This window comes from Panicum virgatum, chromosome 7K (assembly GCF_016808335.1).
Source record: "Panicum virgatum strain AP13 chromosome 7K, P.virgatum_v5, whole genome shotgun sequence".
Classification (NCBI taxonomy): domain Eukaryota; kingdom Viridiplantae; phylum Streptophyta; class Magnoliopsida; order Poales; family Poaceae; genus Panicum; species Panicum virgatum.
Window position 1 is genome coordinate 40,054,199 of NC_053142.1, and position 19,788 is coordinate 40,073,986.

The 19,788-nt window shown below is 45.6% G+C and overlaps 1 protein-coding gene and 1 pseudogene across 1 annotated transcript; one reads left to right on the forward strand and one right to left on the reverse strand.

The window, feature by feature from the left end:
- Positions 1-1,388: 1,388 nt before the first annotated feature.
- LOC120642410 lies at positions 1,389-3,255 on the reverse strand (annotated as a pseudogene).
- Positions 3,256-17,513: 14,258 nt separating this feature from the next.
- LOC120642574 (two-component response regulator ORR5-like) lies at positions 17,514-18,673 on the forward strand. Its single transcript, XM_039919159.1, has 5 exons — positions 17,514-17,649; positions 17,763-17,809; positions 17,930-18,007; positions 18,136-18,206; positions 18,323-18,673. The coding sequence occupies exons 1-5, from the start codon at positions 17,514-17,516 to the stop codon at positions 18,408-18,410; spliced, it is 420 nt and encodes a 139-aa protein (XP_039775093.1). The 3' UTR covers positions 18,411-18,673.
- Positions 18,674-19,788: the final 1,115 nt, after the last annotated feature.

Sequence of the window (19,788 nt, forward strand, 5' to 3'; positions counted from 1 at the left end):
GCTTGATCCCCCTAGCCCCCCTGTGGCGTGTCGACTTGAAGAAGGAAAGACAGGAGTCATGTACGGACGTATGATGGTGTCATCAACAACTGGAAAGGAACTGAAGAATTGTACTTGCGCACACGCCGTACTGCATCGAGGCAGTTTACAAAACCAAACCACGGCCGTGTTTAGTTGCGCGTTGTAAAGTTTTTGAAAAGGCATCTTTCTACATTTGAAGTACTAAACATAGACTAATCACAAAAATAATTTCAAAACTTGTCTGTAAATCGCGAGACGAATCTAATGAGTCTAATTAATCCGTCATTAAAGGTTATTTACTGTAGTATTACTGTAGCAATTTAGCATCTAATTACAGTCTAATTAGATTCATTAGATTCGTCTCGCCATTTACAGACAGCAGTCGCAATACGTTTTTTATTTCGTCTAGATTTAAATCTCCATGCAGGTGCCGGAAATTTTTTTTAGAATTTTGATTTTTTTAACTAAACACGGCCCGCGTCGTGGGGCTCTCTGATCTCGTGGCCTGCATCTTGTTTCCCTTCAAACATACGTCATCGATGACGCCAACGACCAAAGTGCGTGGCCTTTTTATAGTGGAACAAAGTTCGATTAACCATGGGACAGCGATGCCGATGCGATATAGATCGCTCTGACCACCAGACATCCTATATTGGCTCCGAAATTTGTTGCCTGGGTTAGTCCGCGCCAGGAGTCAGTAATGAGTATTTCTTTTAAAAAATGCAACTTTTTATTTTTGAAAACTATAACACATTCACACGACATTATATTATTTGCTTATGTTGTGGAGAGAGAGAGAGAGAGCAGTAAACCCCAAGACCATCCCGTGTCATAATATGCAAACATATATTTTTTTGAGACAACTGCAAATATGTTTTTTATATTATAAATTCAGTTTTATTCTTAGTCGCGCGTTAGGAAGAGCCCTGGATAGATCCGGCCTCAACACATCTTTTAGTTAAAACCACCCCTAGGATCCGGCAAAAAAAAGAAGAAGAAAAAGTGGGTTCACCGGCTCCTAGTTTATTTGGCCACCGGAGAGCAAATTTCTTTACGTGCTACAGTGAATGAACAGTACATGTCGAAGGTTGCCAGTCGTCATTGCATGAGAATTCTCAAGCTGGCGGCAGCTGACAGTAGTTCACTGAATATTTTAACAACCTACCATTGTCAAGTAACACACACATCATTTTCCCTCCCTCAAGAGTCAAGACAACGGTTCTGATTCAGTTTTTAAAGCAGATTCAACAAAGCAGCTAAAATAGGGATGCAAATTAGATAATTTTTTGGTTTTGGGTCCACCCAACCCAAAAAAATGATAAAATAAATTAGAATAACATTTTGCGTAAATAATTTGGGAGGATAAATAAAATAGAATGACATGCCACCGTAATTAATTAGCTGACAAAAAAAATACCCTTAAATACCCACTTGCATCTTAAGCTCAAACATCAACACAGCTTGAATCTTTCTTCTAAAATGCAATGCTTGAACATTATTCAGCAAAAAGAAAGAGACCAAATAACTAAAGCGGCAAATCTCCATCACGGTGAGAAAGATAAGTGTGATGGGCCCACGCGTCATACGCCGAGCTTTTCAAACAAAAGATTGGACCAAAGTCTCCAAATTATTGTAGGACGATCCTCCCTTCTCCAAAGCACCCTTCGCGGCTTCGCCTTCAGTTTCAGCTCCTGAGCCTTCTTCCTCCTCTCCTCTCCTTTAGGTCCTCGATCCATCAGCATCTCCATGGCCTTCTTCACCTGTTCCGTCCCCACCTCTGCCTCCGCTTCCATGTCGCTGCCACCAGCACTACCGGCGGTCAAGACATTTTCTGTTGCCTTCGACACACCCACGGACACCCCAATGCCAAGCACGTCCACGATGAGGCGCTCGTTGATAAACTGCTCGGCGAAAAAAGGCCAAGTGGCCATGGGAACGCCGGCGGCGATAGCCTCCAGAGTCGAGCCCCAGCCACAGTGCGTCATGAAGCCGCCGATGGCCGGGTGGGCCAGGATGGCCACCTGGGGCGCCCACCCGCGCACCACCAGGCACTTGCTGCTCGCCTCGCCGTCAGCGTCGGTGTTCTCGCCGAGCCACCTCTTGACGTCGCCGGGCAGCGAGTCGGCGCCCTTGATGAGCCAGAGGACCGGCGAGGGGCACGACACCAGAGCCATGCTGAGCTCCATGAGCTGCGCCGGCGGCATGCGCCCGGCGCTGCCGAAGCTTACGTACACCACGGACTTGGGCTCCTTGGCGTCCAGCCACGCCAGGCACCGCCTCGCGGTGGCGTCGCCCGACATGGATTGAGGGTCGAGGCTCGGCGAGCGGCACAGCGAGACGGGCCCGACGGCGACCACTTTCTTGCCGGTGGCCTCGGCGAGAAGCGCCGCCGAGCCGCGCTCCAGCTCCTCGAAGGTGTTCACGACGACGCCGTCCGCCGCCACGTCGAACTCCCGCATCCCCCGCAGCGCCTCGCCGCCGACGGAGGCGGGCGGCAGGAAATGCGGCGGCAGCTGCCTGCTCGACAGCCGGCACCGGAGCAACGGCGGCAGGGCGGGGACGTCGAACGGCTCGTCGGTCGACGCGGCCGCCTCGTGCGGCCGGTGCGCGTACAGGCGCTCGATGCACAGCAGCGCGAACGCGCCGAACCCGTGGAAGACGTAGCAGGGCACGCCGAGCTCGCGCGCCAGGCCCAGAGTCCACGTCTGGCACATCCCGGAGACGACGCAGCTCGGCCGGCGGCGGCGCGACTCGCGGAGGCAGTGCCGCGACGCGGCCTCGCCGTGCCCCCTGTTGGCCTCGAAGAAGCGGGGCACCTCGGCGGGAGACCGGAGCAGGTCCAGCCTCTCGCAGCCCTCGGGCAGGCCGGCGTCCGCGGCCGGGAACGGTACCGCGGTGACCGTGACCGCGGCGCCGGCGCGGCCGACGCGGCCCTGAGCGATCGCTGCGTTGACGGGCGTCGTGACGATGGTGACCTCCGCGCCGTGGGAGGCGAGGAGGCAGCCGAGGTCGGTCATGGGGATGATGTGGCTGATGGTTCCTGTCCACGGGAAGAGCACGAAGTGAGGCTCGGTGGCTCTGCTCTCCATTTCTCGCGGCCAAGAGTTGGGCTGGAGAGTTAAAAAAAAAAGTTGGGCTGGATCAGTGGAGAGTCTGATGGTTCTCTGCCAAAGTCTAGCTAGCTTGCTGGGTTGCTGTGTGGCAGTGGTGTGCTGTCTGCTGTGGCAACCTGCTGAGCTCTTGGCACTATATATGCAGGTCCAGTGGCCCTGCAGTGGGTATGCATACAGTACACAAGTCCATGAGACCACCATGGCATCATCACTGATGCACGCCAATGGGGAGAAGAAGGAACACGATTTGGCAAGTGCCAACACTACGCGTTAAACTCATCAGAAAGAGTGAAAGACCATAGACCAGTCGTTCTTTCGTGTAGCAGAGCCGAAGTGAGCAAGTCCATCCTGGACGAAGACAATGCTGATGACCAGGGCACAAAAGAGGACGCCCTGGACTAAGCATCGGATCACAGTTTTTTTTAAAGAAAAAAAAGAAATCAAGAGCGCGGCTGAAACGCCCTGCCCCAGCTCCAAATTTGCTGCAGCTGGTGCAACCCGAACTTATTTTCAGCTATTTTGGTTCGTAGATTTCACCGGCCTCCTCCTCAAACAACACAGGCACTGGCAGAGCTACATGTAGATAAAAGTGGGCCGTGGGCCCCCCTTGTTCAAATGAAATCACATAGTCATGCAAAATTAAAGTCTTGAAGGTCCATTTCGTGTACAACTCACCTAGTCTGACAGAAGTTGCAGACAACACTGCATCCCTGCAAACGCTGAAAAACTGAGCTTCGACTGATTCATTTCTAGCTCCGCCATTGTGTCCTTGCGAATGCTGAAAATAGCCCCCCTACCGTTCATTTCTAGCTCCGCCACTAAACACAGGCGATTCAGTCCAGAACATTTTGCCGACACATCACTTGGAGAAAAGGTGAGCAGCCGTTACGACTCATTTCCATTGCAGTGGACGTGTTCCGGGGAATTTTCAGCAAATGAACGTTGATTGCCAGCACAAGAGACGTTTAGTGTGTGTGGACTTCTCCTTAGTTTTTTCCATTGCGAGCAGTTGCAAGCTGTCGTCTTGCATCGCAGGAGGTCCGAGCTGTCGCATGACGCAAGGACTTGCAAGTTGCATCGACAGGGAGTCGCGCCATGTCATCAGTGACGCTAAAATGGTTTACGCGATACGTTAATGTGGGGCCCATTTATGGTTGCTGCCTCTATTAAACAGAACCGCTCTTGGGCCCGATATACATACAGGCGCTCAGCTCAGGATGTAAGCGGGCCGGTCTGCAGACTGCCTGCAGGCCGCCGCAACTGCCGCATGCACAGATTCTCATCCTGCACGGGCCCGTGTGCTACATATAATCATCCTGCATTGACCCGCTAGGCCCGGCCGGAGCATGCAAGCAGACTTGCAGGCCGCCGCAGCCGCCGCATGCAATACTCCAATGTGCACTCACGTATCACATATCACTATATAAAAACTGCAGGACGATGACAGTTCAGACTTAATAAAAGGATACCACAAAATGATTGACGCATGTTGAGTTACCATCTACACTAAAAACAAACATCATTGACATCGTCTACACAACCTTAATTCATCGTCACAATGCTTGATGAATCCAAAATTCTACTGTGGATGGACCGTCACTTGACAAATACCACAACAGATGCTATCCCAATCACTTGACACTATTTTTTCCCTAGCATTGAGCTGGTCAGATATGAAGCCAGCAAGAATCCCACCAATGATTCCATCTCCATCAAACAAAACTGAAAGATATTCAGCAGATGCAGCTGATATGTGCTCGCCTCCAATAGCTGGGAAAAATAAAGTGAAGAAATATGTCAAGGATTACTCGAATCATGGCAAGATGAAAATAGCAAACGAAGTTCACAAGTCGTGCACAAGATAAGTAATTTCTGGAAAAAAGTGACAAAAGGCAAGACAATGAGACACCACTAGGCAGTATGACCAGGAGAGAGCTGAAATCAGTTAAACAGAACAGAACAATAGCGTCAAAATAAACTGGTAACTAGCAGAGCGTAAGAGCATAATATTGTTGAATTATGGTTTGTTCATTCTGAACCAGAACCAGGCAAAAACAGGACCAATACAAGGGTGGCTTATTCCCTGTAGCAACATGTAAATTTAAAATTTTAATGCATGTTGTATTCAGAAGCCAAGAGCCCAAGATACTAACCTCACAAACTGCGGTGCCAACAAAATCACCTTTTTCATCATCTAGCATCCCAGCTGGAAGCTCCAACAAGAATTTCCCAATAGGAACCCTTACCTGGAATTTTGATAGCAGCTATAGGTGAATTTGCTTACTGAATATCAAACCATGCGCTATAAATCATGCAGCTATAGAGACTGACCTTGTCTTTCAAGTCATCATGCAACTCCAAGATCTTCAATGCTGCTACCGGAGCTATTAATCTTTATGATGTCCAAGTAAGATGAACCTGCAGAATTTAAAAGTTAGTATGTTTTTAATTTGAAATGAACAAACCAATTAAAAAAGGTAGTAAATTATAACCTGATTCTCTAAGCCAATCCTGAAAGCAAATCAAACCTTCCACAGTGTTGCCTGACAGCCTAGTTCTATGGTCAGAGATGATTCGGCCTCCTGTACTGAACGCAGATTCAGAAGGTACCGTTGATGCAGGAGCAGCCAATACATCTCGGGCCATACGTGCTACAATCGGGTACTTTGTTGTGTGCATCTTCCACCAGTGCAAGATATCGAAGCTGTCATCGTCACATGGAAATAGATCATCATGAAGATATCTGTCGAGTTCCCCGGTGACTTGATTGCTTTCAGCACTCACATGTGTACTCCAATCAGCCCAGTGACCTTTTAGTGAAGATGCAGTGCCATTTCCTTGAGTAGAAGACTGCAATGACTCTCCCGTTTCAGATGAGTAACCACTGAACAAACTTCTTATAGCTCTATCTACTTTAGCAATATGAACACTGGCGTTGTCTCCAAAAGCTTGCTTTAAGCAAAAATCAACAAACCGAAACTTGAACCGTGGATCAAGTATTACTGGTATGCAATTAGATAAGTATGATATCATCCAATATTTAGCAAATTTGTTCTTCATTCGATGAACCATCGATGCAACAGTTTTGTTTCCACTTGATTCTTTCGATTCCAATGCTACTTTCACACTCCAAATTTCATGAAAGTATAGATTAGATGTAGGATACCTTGTACCAGAAACAACTCTAGTTGCTAACTCGAATACCTTCAAAAACTTATAAACTGCACAAGCTCTTTGCCACTCTTCAGCTGTTGGACAGTATAGGTAGTCTTTATCTTTCTCTGCTAACTCATGAAAAGCCTCTTGAAATGGGAAAGCTGACTCTAACATATCACACGTTGAGTTCCAACGCGTTGGAACATCTAGTGAAGGCCGACTCCTACAATATATGCCCATCTCTGCAATTATCTCCTCAAATTTTTCCTTTCTAGATTGAGAACTCTTGATGTACTTCACACTCTCTCTAATATTATCAATGACAAGTTCAATCACTTGCAGCCCAGCTTGTACTATAAGGTTGAGAACATGGGCGGCACATCTAACATGAAACAGGTCTCCTTTGCAATGCAACAAAGACTTTTTCACCAAATTAAGCTGTAGCAAATCCATCATTGACTTGTTTGCGCTTGCATTGTCAAGTGTAATGCTATAAAGTTTGTCCTCGATGTTGTAATACCTAAGTGTCTTTAGCATCACACTGTAGAGGTTAAAACCATCATGCGGCGTATTCACCGCACAAAACCTAATTATCTTCTTTTGAACTCGCCATTCATCATCAATATAATGGCACGTAACTACCATGTATCCACTATTCTGATTGGAAGTCCACAAATCAGCTGTTAACGAGACTCTAAAATTATAATCCTTAAACATATCTCTTAGTGATGCCCTTTGATTCTTATAAGCCTCCATGCAATTTTCTTTTATTGTTACCCTAGATACTTTTTCAGCAAGGGGATTCAAGCTGAGTGAATAGCTACGGAACCCATCGTATTCAACAAATGAGAAAGGCAATTCATGAAGAAAAATCAGTCTAACAAGTTCACACCTAGTGATTGTGCGATCAAATTTCCAATTTGTTAGAATTGTTGTCTCCGTTGACAATTCTGAAGACTTCAATTGTTCAACCATATCATGCATTTTAAGCCTTGGTTCACACACAACCAAATGTCTATGCATGTGACTAGTTCCTGAGTTACGGGCAGCAGCAAATACCTCATTGCAATGCTTGCATCGTGCTTGCATAAGTTTTCCACCATTGTAAATAGGATCCATATCATTCCATATTTCTGATCTCAATTTGCATGGTTTGCTTCTGGAGGAAGTGGAATTATCTGCAGCATTGGTGTAAGAGAGATGTCAGTGAAAAGAATGGCATGAAAGCTAGACAATCACATTGATTAGATAGTGATAAAGCATGGCATGGAAGCTAGTCTAGTTATTATTACCAGGATTATCCATTGATATTGTTTGATCATCCAAGTTTGGCGATGGCGATGTGGAACAGGATGGGGATCTCTCTGGAGCATGTGGTTCCAATACAGGACTTGTCGGACTGCGTGATGTCGACCTTGGCCGCATGACCACAGGTGACACAACCAACCTCATCATTGGAGAACTTGTCACTAGCGGAGACCTCATCACCAGCGGAGACACTTGTTTGTTTCCCACCATTGGAGGCTTGAACCGCTTTGTAGGCCTCTGTTTACTTATTTATGCACGCCTCTTTAATGGAGAGCCTGTAGGAGACTTTTGTTGATTTCCCATTGCAGGAGACTTCACTCGTTTTTGAGCCGATTGCTTCTTTTGACTCGTTTCTGCCCGCTTTGCAACCATGTGCCTTTTCTGATTTCCCACCGCTGGAGGCTTTTTAAGCTTCGTTGCTGAAGAGCTGATCAAAGGTGCGCCACATGAGCCCCAACTTCTTCAGGTAAAGATTGTGAAGCCAACTCCATCTGCAAAGAAGAAAATGCAACATTATTTCAAGATAATGATGCAATTACCAAAAACAAAATTCACCACTTCAGCAAATGATGCAAAAAAGACTCCCCTTTCATGCATCTGCATCTCAAATTGAATAGTTAAATGTACTAGCAAGTATGAAGCTATATTTTTATTAAAAAAATCTAACACTTCTGTAAATCAACAATGCTCTCAAACAAAACAAGCAAAAACAGATTGCCCAGAAACCTCTGGGAGCATAACAGAGCTACCATTTCCATTAGCATGCTGAACTTTATCTGAAGCTGCTGTCAGAGAATAATAAATAATCACTAATCTGAAGCTGCTGTCGACAATAGCATGCCACAAGAACAGAAAGATGCCGATCAGTAACTGCAGATACCATTTCCATTAGACTAATGTAATTTTGCTCTAGTCTTCTCTTTCAATACTAATGTAATTTTGCTCTACTACTTTTGCCTCTGATCCACAGCATCTCTATGTGCCTCCTAACTAAACTAAGATACTACTTTTGCTCTACTACTTTTCGCTGGATTAGCCAGGCTTCCTCTCTGGACTCTGCAGTAGTCCTCTCTGGAATAGTTCTTCTCTACTATTTTTCAACCAGCTGCATCAACAATCAAACAAAGTCGTACATGACCCAAAAAAAAAGAAAGGAAGTCGTATATTGTTGCAACTCTGTAGGACTGCATTGCAGTCTGAAAGTCTCAAAGGCGATATATAGGTCCTCTGAACGAAACTCTTCCTTCTCTGTTGTATTCATTCAAATCAATCTGATGCATGTAACCCTATTCAAATCAAGATATCTGCAATCAGTTATTCAAGAAGCAATCTGTTGCTTGCTGATTTACAGCGACCTATTTCCTATCTAATAGTTACCCTAGCCTCTTTCTGATGCATGTAACCCTAGGTAGGGATGAAAACGGTCGGGAACGGTCGGGAAAACCCCTTAACCGTTCCCGCAACTGTATTTTTTGGTGGGGAAAGGGAACGGGAACGGAAAAATCGGACGGGAAAACGAAATCGGTATTACGGGATATCGGGAACGGAATCAATCGGTCGGGAGCATGCCGGTTACGATCGGGAATCGATAACTCAAAACAGGAAAATACATACAACCACTTCAAACATTTAACTCGATAAAATAATTACAACTATGCATAAATAACATGGAAACAAGACTCGTATAACTAAGAAACAGAGGTAAAGTGAATCACGAATTCACAATTCACGTTGTAACACATGCAAACAACAATTCACGTTTCCAACACAGGTAACACAGCCGACTACGACAAATACGGGAATTCCCGCGGGAATTTTTCCGGCTGAAAACGGGAACCGTGAAAACGGTCGGGAAAACACCCCAACCGTTTCCGTTCCCGTTCCTGCCCGTTTTCCCGTTTTGTTTTCCCATTTTCCTATTTTTTCCGCGGAAACGGTTTACGGTCGTTTTAGACGGTAAATGGAGCCGGTCGGGATGGGATTTTCCCGTCCCATTTTCAACCCTAACCCTAGGCATCCAACTAAATGACTAATGAGTCAAGTACAGGTGAATAAGGCTGAATGCTTTCAGTCATCTAGAGAAAAAAAATCCACCCATCTAAGAACCCACGCATGACGCATCCACAAATTGTTTACCTGTTCTTGAACCGTGCAGGTAGAGGGAAGCCGGGAAGGAGAAGATTCGGTGGCCTGGCGCAACAAGAACTGTGCGGGTCCGGAGGGCATGGTGGCGCCATGAATTAGAGGCGGCCGTGCTTCGGCCTGCTGCGCACGAGACGGCGCGGGCACAGATGCAAGGGTAGCCGCACGGGCTGCTGGGGACGGAGGGAGGGAGGGCGGCGCCGGGGATTTTGCGGAGTTCTGCATCGCCGGAGTGAGGGAGGAGGCGGCGCGGACTGCAGGAGGGAGGGAGGAGGCGGCGCGGACTGCAGCAGGAGGGAGGCGGCGGCGGCGGCGGCGCGCAAGGCGCGATGCCGATGCGTCTGCGCCCCGAGCCCCCGATGCAAAGGGAAGGGAAAAGGAAGGTGGGCTGGCCTGCAGAACCCACTAGGCTTAGCGGGCTATACATTTGAGGCCCATTTGCAAAATGCAGGCTGTGGCAGGTGTTTGGAAATGTGTTTTTGCAGGGTGGCGGTTGCAGGCAACCAGGCCGGCCCGCACCTGCCTACATCCTAACGCTCAGCTCTAAAAATATTTCGCCCTTGGGCTTCATAGGTCGTCCGTCAAGGCTTAGAGGCCCATTAACAAAATCATAACGCATGCCAATAACTGGTGGTGTGTGACACGCGTGCCGGCCCGGGAACGGCCCGTTAAGGGCCTCCCAGGCTCACATGCCTATCCCATTAAAAGGTTGCTCCGCCGCCGCGCGCTCCAAACCTCCGGCCCTCCCACCTCCATTGCCCCAAGTGGCGGACCCAGAACTTTAATCTACGGTAGTCGTAGTCAATACTATAGTAATTTATATATAAATATAAAATAACTAAAAATGATTTATGTTTATTTAAAAGGTCACATAATATCTTGAATGCAATATTTTAAGTATAAAACTTACATAAAATGTAATAATGAGTGAAAATGCAATTGCCTACAACATTTTTTTAGAACTATCTTATTAACATCTTCCTGAAGTCTAAATGCTATGTGACGAACAATAGCAAAAATAATTTGTTGGTTCCACCGACATATGTAGTGCTTCCCACAGATGCTCACAATTATGAAGCAAGTCGAAAGTCTTAATCATACAAGCCGAACGGAGAAGAGTAAATTCAGATATGGAGGAAGCAAACAGATGTGCTCAAAATGTCCAAAATCATTAGTTAACCCTTGGGCTTTTGCGGAACCATATTCAATGCAAAAAGAAAAAGTAACAGATGAGGGACTGTGGGCAGGCTAGGCAGCTACAGAGTGGCAACAAGCCTGAACACGCCGCGGGGGTGGGGTGTTTAGTTGGTGAAAATTTTTGGTCCAAGTGTCACGTCAATAGTTTGACCAGATGTCGGGAGGGTTTTTCGGACACTAATTAAAAAATTAATTTCAGAACTCACTTGGAAACCGCGAGACGAATCTTTTGAGGCCTTTGACCGCAACATTAGCTAACGTTAGTTACTGTAGCACTTATGGCTAATCATGCAATAATTAGGCTTAAAAGATTCGTCTCGTCGTGTACATCCAAACTGTGTAATTAGTTTTGTTATTTAGTTACATCTAGTGCTTCATACATGTGTTTAAAGCGGAGGTGAAAATTTTTGGGTGAAAATTTTTTGGAACTAAACGGCCCCTATATGTCGCCAGAGGTGATAATAACGGGAACCACCGTATCAAGGTTAATAAATTAGCATGGTATTCAATGGGTCAACAGTCCACAAATCTATATAGATTGTTTATACATATACATGCATCGTTGCCAACAAAAGGAGAACATAGATTCCGTAGTATATGCGTGCATGCAAAAAAGACAGCAATGATGATGTCGTCACTCATATGCCCGCTACAAATTTGAAACTAAAAAAAGTGATATCTATTAACAAGATCTTCAAAATAAGACCACACTTGACTATGTTTATACGATATTTTTTATAATAATATTTTTTAATACTAAATAATTATTTTCATCTCATACGAACAAATATTTTAACTACACGAACAACTGATTATTTTACAAGAACAAAAAAGTTAAACATAACGAATAAATAATAATGTACAACAAACAAAATATAATATATCACAAACATTTGTTTGTATAGAATAAATAATAAAAATTAACAACACGAACAAATGAGTCAACATCACGGAACAATTTAATCCACTAAACGAACAAATAATTTGACCTTGCGAACAAATTAGTTATACACAGATAAATAATTTTACATGACAACAAATGCATCGACATTGTAAAAAATATTTTTATAAACACATATACACATGCTAAACAAGTTAGTGTATAAAAAATAAATTATTTCACACACACCAATTTTTTAATAATTTTTGTTGCTTGAATTTTTATGTACCGAAAAGAAATATCCTCAAACTATAAAGAAAAGAATAAGGAAAGGAAGAGATATAAGAGAAATAATAGAGAAAAACATAGACCAAGAGGAGCAGATAATGGAAGATTTATCTATGTTTAGATTAGAAATAAAATAATATAAAGAAGGAAGAAAGAAATAAGAAAGACAAAACATAGAAAAGAAAAAGAAAAAAATGTAAAGAGAAAAAAACTAAAGCAGCATGCAGCATGCATGCGTAGTGCAGCCAGACTACAACTAATAGGCTACAGCTACCTACGAGCATGTACAGCACCGACCGCAGGATCTATAAAGCTGGCGGTTTCTAATTTATTGGGCCGATTTCCTATGGTGGCCCATCTAATCCCTTCAGGCGATGGCAACTAACTTTCCAGGGCGCGCAATATACAGTCGCAGCGGGCCGGGGGTCACACGTCTGACCCCAGCAGACTTGTTACTCACTCCAGATTTTATTCTTTTAGGTCTAGATTGGTCGTGGTTTATAGTCAAATTTATTGTAAAACAAATTTATTTTGTTTTGAAATAATTTTTTAATTATTCTAGTAATACAAAAATTTATTTGAAAAAAAATTGTTCGAAAACAAAAAATAATTATTTGACTTTGTGCGATGGTTTCACTGCAAGCAATTCCTAACATTTGCCGGCGCGGGAGCCCGTGCGCCTCAATCAGGGGCTCGCAGTCCGGCAGCTCTCTTGAAGACTGCTTATTGGGCCTTTCGTTGTCTAAGCCGAAGTTAGCTGACCAGTAAAGAAAATACGGCCCAAAATTTAGGATAGTCGTGGGCCTATCTGAACTATTTGCCACCGCCGCTCCCCTCGGCCGAGCTCGACGGCGGCCGGCGGTCCTTCTCTCCCATCCCGACCCCTGTCCTCCCTTTCTCCGCCGGGCGCCGTCATCACCTCCGCGACCACCCGAACAGCGCAGCGCGTGCCTGCTGGGCGCTTGCGGTTCACCTCCTCCCCCTCGTATCTTTTCTTTTTCGAGCAAAGCATCTGTTGAGGTGTCACATGTTTGCATCGTGGTCAAAATTATACATTGATGTTCCCAAGCCCTCATGCAGTCAGGCATGCTAGAGCGGAGTCGCAAGCTCGATGCATCGGATCGTGTGCCGGCTCGCCTATGGCCTCACTGTCGCCGCCGTGTACTCGCTCCGTCCACAAATAAGTGGACATCTCATACTTCGAGGAGTCAAACGTTCTCAAGTTTGACTATATTTTTAGAAAATAGTATTATCATTTGTACCTTTAAATTGATTTACTATGAAAATATATGATGTGATTTATCTAGTGATGTTTGTTTGATATTATAAACGGTAATATTTTTCTATATATACATAGTCATACTTAGAAGTAGTTGACTTCTCGGAGTGCCAGTGCAATTATTTGTGGACGGAGGGAGTAGGGCTTTGTAGGCGTGGCTAAACAGGGGGACAATCCGGGCCCAATCTCTGACGCAGTGATACGTTGCGTGTGCTGACCACTGAACAGAGAGCGCGTCTAGTCAGACTGCAGACATTGCAGTGGCAACAGAGATAGTACAGTAGTCGCTGCAGTATCCAACAAACGGATCTTGCAGGCTGCTGCCGCCGCGCAGCATGCAGTCGGCGTCAAAAGATCTGCTCCCTGCGTAGGGCGCCTGCCACTGGCCAGGCCATCATTTCCAAATTCCAATTGGCTATGGCCGCAGGTGAGTCAAACCTCTAGTAGTACAGCATGCCTGCATGTGTAAACCCTAGCATACCGCGGTAGTTACTGCGGCCGCTGACTGGAGAAGACATCTATTTTTTGAGATATTTGGAGCGAGTAATCTTTCCTAACATATTTTTACCTATAGATAGAAGCAGCATTTTTGAGGATTTCATTTTGTTTTACATATTTTGACCTATGACCAGGAGGAAGAACGAAGGAAGAAGAAAGCCACGGTTCTTAGATTCTGATCTAAAGCTACAAAATCTAAGTGCTGCTAATGGTAAAAGAAGAAGAAAAACTTTTAGCACGAAAACGATGCCCCATGTTTAATCAAATCCCAGCATGCAAGTACTTATTTGCTCGTGCTTATGGAATGACCAAATGTTTTTATCCTCGGCCCTGGCCTGATGGCAGCGGAAACGCTGCACGATCAGCATTCCAATCTTTTGCTCACTGCAAGCTAGGCGCCTAGGCCTGCCAAAGATCTTCCACCCAACATATGCATCGTTGCCAATCCATGTTCAAACAAAAAAAAAACAAAAGCTGTCAACATTATCCTCGCTCAGTTCAATTCCAGTAAAAGAATTTGGGTCAACCATGTCCATCAAAGACCATAGACAGATTCAGATACCCTCCAACAGTGGCCTTGTTTGGTTGTGCTGGAATTGTAGCGCTAGTAATAGTAAATAACTTTGACAACAAATTATGGTGTCAAACAAAATCAGTTTACAAAAACAACTTCAGAACCCCCGCGCTAGTGACCCTGAAGAATCTAATGAGGCATTTGACCGCGCGATTAGACGATGGTACTGTAGCATCACTGTAGCTAATTATCGAATAATTACCGTCATTAGATTCGTCGTGAAAAGTTACGCCCATCCCTAAAAAAATTTTACAAATTGACTTCATTTAATACAATATGCATACGAGATTATCTTCTCAGAAAATGTGCGCGCTAGTATTCTTGCAAAACCAAACAAGGCCAGTCCAACGTCAGTATTTCGATCAGGTTCCAGCATACTACTGCATACCCACCAGTTTCGCCTCCCATCACTGACCCCAGAGACCAGAGTCACGAGTCAAAGGGAAAGCAGTTTCATGGCTCCATGGGCAGCAGCTCAGCGTCAGCTGACACGCCATGATGTCACGAGCGCGACGGCATGCAGCGTGCAGGGCACGGGAGATTTCTCTCGGAACTCGAGCTGCAAGATCCGCGCCCATGGCAGAGCGGAGACAGGCGCCTTGCAGGTCTCTCACCGCCGTGCTCGCCTTGCAGCGGGCGAGCTCGGCGCAGGACGGCAGGAGTGCCGCAGCAACCATAAATGGGCCGCCCAAATCGGTGCAAGGAGCTTCAAGTCAATGGCGTCCAGCCGCGGAGCTATTCTCCGACGGGATAGAAGGCGGCCTGGCGTGGGTGACAGCGTCAGCAGAGCACGAGGCAGCATGACACCCGGAAAAGCCTATGCAGGCCGCTGGCTGCAGGCATTGATCCTGTGAGCTTGGTGGCTTGGCTTCCATGGCGGGACTTCCGGTAGCTGTGTATAGCTGTGTGATCATCTCGGTTTGGTTCAGGTGGGACAGGTGCAGTCAACATTTGTTACGGTAAAGTGTACAGTGCTTTTATCCTTGGCAGTTGCATCCTATATACAATAAAAAGATAGAAAAAATGCAGCATTTGTTCCTATGCTCAACCTTTTTCCTGGAGACAAAGCGACCTGAAAAAGACAGGAGAGAGGGAGAGAGAGAGAGATTACTTGTTTATTTCTTAAGATGAACAGTAAGTTAAAGGTTGGCCACAAGAAATTTTTTCCAATGATCTCCTCACACAATGTCTGTGGTGCACCATAAAAGGGTTATTAATTGCTTAAAGCTACCTTTTCTCTGAACATTGTGGCTGCCCTAAATCAGCTCTTGGACAGCTGCACTTCACTCTCCACTGTTAATGGCGGGGAAGATGGATGGATGGATATGGGGAGAGTCGGAGAGAGAGAGAAAGAGCATCAATGAGTACTTCAAAGTATACTAATCCCAGAGTACACGTACCCGTGATCACCGAGATTGCGAGCTTAAACGTGCCCATCAATGCATCACGGCGCGTGTACATGGTATGATGGTATCCTCACCCGCTGTAGTTTGTCTTGGAGCCTTGGCAGCACACGTACTACTCCCATCTGTACAGTCCATACTCAACTGAACTGGCCAGTACAACATTTATACGGACAGAGAGATGCAGATGGAGGTGTAGAGAGTAGAGACGGAGCACAGTGTATGCTGGTGCTGCGATGGAACGCATTCAAGAGGCAAGATCAGATCCCTCGGGTCCGCGCTCCTGTTTGCAGCGACAAGAGATTTCGTCCCGGGGGGCGGACCGCCCGGGATGTGCACGCGCCGCGCCAGCTTTTGCCCGGGCGCCCCGGAGTGATCCACTGTGCCGGCGCGGCGCGGCGCGGCGTCATGCCTTGGCTAGCTGAGATGCAGGGGGCAGCCCCGGATCCGGTCGTATCCGATCAGCGGCGCCGGCCGTGTGCGTATCCATCAGATTGACTCGTAGCTGCTAGCCAGCCTGCTCGCTCGGCTACTCGCAGACAAGGATGGATCTGGATGGCTGAACATCTGAATTATCCGTATTCGTATCCGTTTAAAACGTAAATATGGATATCCGTATTCGTATTCGATTTTAATATGGATGTCATATGGATGCATCCGAATCCGATTTTAAGAATTTTTCTCTATCCGATTCCATATTCGTATTCGAGAAATATCCGATCACATCCGTATCCGTCCGTATCCGCAAAGAAAAAGTGACTAGGAAGACAATCTTAAACTTATCTTTATACCTAATTACTTAATGATGTACACTATTTAAATTATTTAGAAAGCTGGATAACTAATAATATATTTATTAAAATTAGTAATTATTAAAAATTAACTTTAACTATTTAATATATTTATTTCATGATTAAAATTATTTAATATGAGTCAAATTAACTATTTATTTAATGATAAATATTTTTTATATATTAATTATTATGTATTTAAATATTTATTTATTTTATATTTATAATTAGTATTATATATTTATAAAAGCTATGCATAAATAATTATATATTTTTTTATTAGCTATCTTCTAATCCTTTACTCTCTGCTTGTATAATAATTTTGATCTACTATAAAATTGTTGACAAAATAAACTGATACTTATGATAGCTCTATGTTTCAAATTGAGAAGGTATCCGGATCCGAATCCGGATTCGAACTATCCGTTTTATATTTGTATCCGATAAGATCCGCATTCGCATTCGTATCCGAATTAAAATATGATAAAAAGTGACATCCGGATCCGATTTCATCCGTATCGGATCCGAATCCATCCTTACTCGCAGAGACACCTGCCGCCGCCGCGCTCGATATCTCTCGGTCGCCGCACCGCCATGAATACGCGATCTCCTCCTTGTCCTTGGCTTCCAGTCTCCTCGGCTCCTCGGCTCTTTCTGCTAGCCTCCCCCTGTAGCCTCCACCTCCCAACCGTCCCGTGTGAGCGAGGGGTAACCTCACCTCTGGCTCTATATAAACGCACCCCGCCGAGAGGCTCTGACGTGCTCACATCGACCAGTGTCCTACTAGTGTCATCGTCATCGTCCTAGCTCTCGCAGTCCAGATCCCATTTTGAGGAGAGTTACTAGGTAGAGGTGAACCACCGATGGCGGCGAGGTGCAAGGGTATCGCCGGGGAGGGCAGCGCGGCGGCGGCGGCGGCGCCGCACGTCCTCGCGGTGGACGACAGCTCGGTCGACCGCGCCGTCATCGCCAGCATCCTCAGGAGCTCGCAGTTCCGCGGTGCGCAATCTGCTAATCTACCGCTCGTTTCTTCAATTCTTCTCTGAGTCTGCTGCGGTTTTTCTTCTGTATAAAGTTAAACTGATCGAAGCCGTGTCGCGTCTTGCGTGCAGTGACGGCCGTGGACAGCGGGAAGAAGGCGCTGGAGCTGCTGGGCTCGGTACGTGTCTCTTTAGACTCAACTCAATCTGTTGCTCTTTCTGTTTCAGATCCTCCCTTTTCTTGTACGCGTTTTCCATGAGAGGATGGCGTAACGTTGTTGATGTTGTTGTGTTTTCAGGAGCCCAACGTGAGCATGATCATCACCGACTACTGGATGCCGGAGATGACCGGGTTCGAGCTCCTCAAGAAGGTCAAGGTGTGTGCACGCATCGTTCGACTGCATTCAGCAGCAGCAGCAGCAGCAGCAGCAGCAGTACAACCGTAGATGCAGATCCCTCCGATCGAGATCTCAACCGGATGTATTGTCTCATTGTGTGCATGCAGGAGTCGTCCAGGCTGAAGGAGATCCCCGTGGTGATCATGTCCTCAGAGAACGTGCCAACCAGGATCAGCAGGTTACCTCGCTCCCATGCCCAACCACTGAATCTGTTCATATCTTTTCAGTGTTTCTAGTTGCATTGCTTTGTGCTGCTGCTTGTTGACATTGTTTATGTATGGCTTGTGATGTCAGGTGCCTGGAGGAAGGCGCCGAGGATTTCCTGCTGAAGCCCGTCCGCCCGGCCGACGTGTCGCGCCTGTGCCGCCGCGTCCTCCGATGAGCGGCGGCGATGGCGGCACGGCGTCTTTTGGAGGCATGGGCTGATGGTGGACTGGTTGTAGCCGCAGCGTTCCAAGTAGTGTGCTAGAAGAACTTGTAGGGCCTAGTTTCTCTTAGTCTTTTGTCGTCCTAGTTTCTCTTCTTAGTCTTTTGTCACCCTAGTGTAGTAGTGTGCTAGAAGAACTTGTAGAAGTTATGGCAAGGCACCATGTTTAGTGATGTTTCTGTAACCCTGAATGTTCAGTTAATCTCGGTTCGGTAGAAGATGCTGTGTTTCCCTTTCATTTGTTCAGTTGGCATGGGTTTATGCGGTTAGGCTGTAACAGCTTTATTTGTCTGGCATCGGCACGAGGTTTGCATGTTTCGTTTGCCAGGAGCAGCAGTGTCGAGCAGATGCTGTCCTACCAAGGCCATGTTTAGATCCCCACCACTCCTCCAAACTTTCCATCACATCGAAGTATTAAATATAGTAAATGACTATAGTAAATGACTCATGCATGGAGTACTACATGTAGTTAAATAAAAAAATTAATTGTATAGTTTTGATGTATATTGCTAGACGAATCTTTTGAGTCTAGTTAAGTCATGGTAGAACAATATTTACCACAAACGAAAAGTGATATAGTATGTGCATTTTCAGCGCTACAGTGTTTCCCCGCGAGGGAACTAAACACAGCCCAAGTAAATAAAGTAATGGCATGAGCATGGCGCATTCAATCAAGCGTGTACTGTGATCTCAATCTCACGTGCGAGCACTACGTCACTACGTCAGGGACTAGCAAGATCTGCTGCCGCGGAATAGGATTTCAGACTGTACTTTTGGTTAGTACATAGTGAGTTCCTAGAGCTTTTGGTGAGTACTCCGTACTGGAGGGTGCTACTGTCACTACAATAAATTTGTTGATCTATCAAAGATCAACAAGTTTATTGTAGTGTGTACTAGTATCTTGTACTATTCGCTCATTATGGTACTAGCTTTCGGTTCAATTCAAGGTCTAGAACTTTCAGTTATCATCTGATTCCTCTGCATGCGAAATAAAAGAACATGGACTTAATGCAGCTAAGCGTTGTTTGGAAGATCGCTCTATTTGATCTGCTCAGGTGTGCCTCTTCAACCACACAGTGTGAAAACTTCCTAGTGTTTTTTTTTCAAATCAAAAGTTTATAGCACTGGGAGTAGATTCGACTGTTCAACTTTCTTTGGCTTAGTTTGAAGTTAGAGCAACCTGTATCTAAGCTTGTGAATTTGTGATGCGTAGTTGTAAACTGACTTCTGGCCCATTCACATTTCAAAACCGAAGCACATTGCTGGCCTCCTCGTATGCCCTACCCTGGCCCAATGACTGGAAGAAACGAAAAGTGTCCATTGCTCCGGCCTG

Coding starts and splice junctions, on each gene's coding strand:
- LOC120642574 (XM_039919159.1), top strand. CDS start 17,514: ATGGCGGCGAGGTGCAAGGGTATCGCCGGGGAGGGCAGCGCGGCGGCG. Junction 17,650..17,762: donor CAGGAGCTCGCAGTTCCGCG/GTGCGCAATCTG, acceptor TCTTGCGTGCAG/TGACGGCCGTGGACAGCGGG. Junction 18,207..18,322: donor GTGCCAACCAGGATCAGCAG/GTTACCTCGCTC, acceptor TTGTGATGTCAG/GTGCCTGGAGGAAGGCGCCG.